General features: G+C 39.2%; 1 protein-coding gene across 1 annotated transcript; it reads right to left on the reverse strand.

Moving 5' to 3' along the window:
- Positions 1 to 1,844: 1,844 nt before the first annotated feature.
- Positions 1,845 to 3,219, reverse strand: LOC109792927 (uncharacterized). The gene is made up of 4 exons (XM_083076115.1): positions 2,965 to 3,219; positions 2,459 to 2,597; positions 2,265 to 2,350; positions 1,845 to 2,141 (listed from the first exon to the last, which is right to left on the reverse strand). Exons 1-4 carry the CDS (start codon positions 3,217 to 3,219, stop codon positions 1,845 to 1,847), a joined length of 777 nt encoding a protein of 258 aa, XP_082932241.1.
- Between the last annotated feature and the right edge of the window lie 1,204 nt (positions 3,220 to 4,423).

Here is a 4,423-nt window from a genome sequence, read left to right on the forward strand (position 1 = left end):
ATACTAGAGGGCACACGATGTAATCTAACTATCTCCTTGATATACAACTGAGTTAACTTTTCCAAGGACCATTTTACATTCACTGGAAGAAAATGAGCACACTTAGTTAATCTATCCACAATCACCTAAATAGAATCACAATTCTTAGCAGACCTTGGCAAACCAACAACAAAATCCATGGCGATACTATCCCATTTCCGTTCAGGCACTTCCATCATCTGTAACAAACCTCCTGGTTTTTTATGTTCTACCTTAGCTTTCTGACACACAATGCAAGATGCAACATACTCAGCTACCTCCCTTTTCATACCATTCCACCAAAACATTTTCTTCAAATCTTGCTACATCTTTGTCATCCCTGGATGTACACTCAACTTGCTCTTATGACCTTCTTCAAGTATCAATTTCTTCAACTCTTCATCTTGTGGAATACAAATTCTGCCCTGGTACCTCAGAACCCCATCCATATCTTGCTCAAATCCTTTAGCTTTCTCAGAACCCAACAACTTTCTAACCTTATTCAAACTATCATCTTGAACTTGTTTTTGTTTCACCATCTCCAAGAAATCACTAGTAATGGTAGTCATACCACAACTAATAAAATCTGGAGCAACCAAAACGTTAAGATTCATATCCCTGAATTTCTCTATCAACTCCATCTCTTTAACCATCATGTAAGACATACGAAGAGATTTTCTGCTCAAAGCATCTTCCACCACATTCACTTTACTTGGATGGTACATTAGCTGAAAGTCATAATCTTTCAAAAACTCAATCCACCTCCTTTGCCTCATGTTTAACTCTTTCTGATCAAACAAATATTTTAGACTCTTATGATCACTGAACACATCAAACTTAGCTCCATAGAGATAATGCCTCCAAATCTTCAAAGCAAAAACCACCGCAGCCAACTCCAGATCATGTGTAGGATAATTCCGTTCATGAGTCTTCAACTGCCTAGATGCACAGGCCGCAACCTGCCTGTCTTGCATAAGAACACATCCTAAACCTTGATGAGATGCATCACAATAAACCTCAAATGATTTATTAGGATCTGGCAGAATCAATACAGGAGATGACGTCAACTTCTCCTTTAACTCTTGAAAGCTCTTTTCACACTCTTCCGTCCATACAAAAGGATGATCCTTCCTGGTCAACTGTGTCAAAGGCATAACTATTTTAGAAAATCCTTTTATGAATCTCCTATAATAGCCAGCCAATCCAACGAAACCTCTAACTTCAATAACTGATTTCAGATGCTCCCACCTCAAACTCGCTTCCACCTTAGTAGGATCAACTGCTATTCCTTGTGCAGAAATCACATGACCCAAGAACTTAACTTCAGATAACCAAAAATCACATTTTGAAAACTTTGCAAATAACTGTTTCTCTTTCAACACTTGCAAAACTATCCTCAATTGTTCTCTATGTTCCTCCATAGATCCAGAATAAACCAAAATGTCATCAATGAACACCACAACAAACTTATCTAGAAAGGGTCTGAAAATCCTGTTCATATAATCCATGAAAATAGCTGGAGCATTCATCACTCCAAAAGGCATAACGACATACTCATAATAGCCATACCGAGTCCTGAAAGCAGTCTTTGGTATGTCCTCCTCCTTTACACGAATCTAGTGATACCTAGACCTCAAATCAATCTTGGAGAAAATAGAAGCTCCCCTCAACTGATCCATCAAATCATCTATCCTTGGCAATAGATACTTATTCTTGATTGTCAACTTATTTAATTGCCTGTAATCCACACATAACCTCACACCACCATCCTTCTTCTTTACCAATAACACAGGTGCTCCCCACGGAGACACACTAGGTCTGATCATCTACTTCTCCAAAAGTTCCTCAACCTGTTTCTTCAATATAGAAAACTCTGCTGGTGCCATTCTATAAGGAGAAATGGACACTGGTCTCGCCCCAGGTATTAGATCAATACTAAACTCCAACTCTTGCTTTGGTGGTAACCCTGGAACATCATCCGGAAAAACCTTTGGAAAATCTCTAACAACATCAATACTATTCAACAACTTTTCCTTCTCTAAACTGATGAAAGATAAGACAATAAACCCAAGAGCTCCACCCTTCAACAAACCACCCACCTGTCCACTAGAAATAAATCTCTCCTATTCAACAGTAGGAAAGATTAATCTCCTCTCTGAACAATCTATCAAAATCCTATTGGAAGAAAGCCAATCCATCCCTAAAATCACATCCAAATTGGGTAAAGGTAAACAAAACAAATTCACTCTATAACTACTCCCTTCCACTTCCACTGGACATCTCAGAAAAACCTCAGAAGTCAAAACAAACCCTAAAGCTGGGGTAGAAACGACTAGATCCACACACAAAGAACTCACAACCAAATTTAACCTTGCCACACATTCATAAGAAATAAAGGAATGTGAAGCACCAGAATCAAATAGAATAGAAATATCATTACCATCAGCTTTACCCTTTCCCTTTACCAACTCAGATGACGTTTCAGCTTCAACACTTGTTAGAGCAAAGACACGACCTACTGCAGTAGTCCCTCTAACTTGGGTATTTCTTACATTGCAATCCTTAGTCATGTGACCTACCTTGCCACATTTAAAACACACATAATCCTTTATAGGGCAATCCCTCATCATGTGTGGGCCTCCACATTTGAAAATATGAAACTCTGAACAACTCCTGTAGTAGTAGTCCCCACTGGTTTCTTATTAGCGTTCCCTTTCTTTCCCCCTACCAAATCCAGATGATCCCTCTGGACGCTTTGCCACTTTATTTCCTCCTTCAAACCTCTCAACTATTTTTTTCCTTTTCAACTAGAACTGGGAACTCCACAATTTCCATAGAAACAATAGTCTTTTTCAACTCATACCTTAAACCCTCACTAAATTTCCTACATCTCCAAGCTTCAGTGATAGCTTGAGAATAGTATCTAGCCAAGTGTTCAAACTTGACCACATACTCTTCTACTGACATATTCCCTTGTTGTAGTCTCAAAAACTCAGTTTCCTTAGCATACTTGGTGCTATCTGGAAAATATTTCTCCAGAAACACCTTTTTGAAGTTCTCCCAATTTACCGCTTCCCCTCTAGCTTCCATCATAACTTGAGCACCTTTCCACCAGAAACTAACCTCACCCACCAACATGTAAACAACATAAACTAACTTCCTTTCCTCAGGACAATGCATCACCATGAAGATTTTCTCCATCTCCTCAATCCATTGGTCAGCAACTTCAGGCCCGTCAACACTTGTAAATTAAGGAGGATTCCCTTTTCTGAACTCTGACAAACCCCTGAACTCATCAGGTACCTCAGCCCTAGCTTCTTCAGCTGCAACCCGGTTGGTCTCCATCTAAGCCAACAAAGTATTTTGTTGTCTAATAGCAGGAGCAATCAGCTCCATAGCTTGAGCAATTTGTTGCTCATCCACGCCTGAAGAAGGATTAAAATTGTTTCCCCTACCAACCATCCTAATCAGATAAAAGATCAAGGAACCTATGAGTTTACACTAAAACACATAAGTAATTCCTTTTCAAAATCCATTTCCTCACAACAGAAACACAACAAGACCATTTCCCACAAACCCTAAAGAGACTTGATCAGCTCTAATACCAACAAGTGTAACGACCCGCCCTAGGCCGTCACATCAACAACCAATAAGATACCTAGAATAAAATAATATATAAAAAAGAAAAGAAAGAGAAAATGCCAGTTACACTAGAGTGAAAATATTTTAAAACGTGTAAATTATTTTCATCATATAAAACAATTTTATAAGAAAGATATCACCAATAAGGTTATACAGTCATCCAAAAAGATAGTATAATTACAGCATCATGAAAACATCAAAATAAGACACCCTAGGTGTTGGTCAAGCTCTAAGTCTAGCCACTTCTCAAAGCAGCTACCAAAAGACTCCTTGCCATCCTAAAGCCTCACACATGATCTGCTCCCCCACATAGTGAGATCATCACAGTCCACATCATGGAAAATATAAGGGTTAACATGTATAAAACCAGCTGTCGCCACCGGCCCGAAACGGGCTTTCGGAATTCGCGAAGGATGGTTGGACTCTTTTATTTGTTTAAAAATATGGATTGCTAGAATGACTTATTCTCAAACTGAGACCTTGTCAAACGAGCAATTTTATTAAAAGGCTCACCAATCCATGTTAATCCCAAGCGGGACCCTCCATGGATTAGCGGTTTTCATAAAAAGGAAGGGTTCATGGAGTCGCCACCAATGTTTTACTCAAAACATTGGAAAAAGAAGTTTAAGGCAATCGATTCAAAAATCGACTTCGGCCATGACAACCAGAGTCGGGTAAGGGAGTCGGTTACGCGTGGGGAAGGTGTTAGCACCCCACAGCGCCCCTTTCGGGTTCCCTATGACAGATTATTTCTAAAAAATAA

The sequence above is a fragment of the Cajanus cajan genome, chromosome 6 (assembly GCF_000230855.2).
Source record: "Cajanus cajan strain Asha chromosome 6, NIPB_CcT2T_4, whole genome shotgun sequence".
In the NCBI taxonomy this organism is placed as follows: domain Eukaryota; kingdom Viridiplantae; phylum Streptophyta; class Magnoliopsida; order Fabales; family Fabaceae; genus Cajanus; species Cajanus cajan.

Bases quoted from the DNA above. Each gene is read 5' to 3' on its own strand.
- LOC109792927 (XM_083076115.1), bottom strand. From the start codon at position 3,219: ATGGAGAAAATCTTCATGGTGATGCATTGTCCTGAGGAAAGGAAGTTA. The intron at 2,598-2,964 runs GTCAAGTTTGAA...AAATGTGGCAAG, and splicing joins TGTCAGTAGAAGAGTATGTG to GTAGGTCACATGACTAAGGA. The intron at 2,142-2,264 runs GTGAATTTGTTT...ACTGTTGAATAG, and splicing joins TGGAAGGGAGTAGTTATAGA to GAGAGATTTATTTCTAGTGG.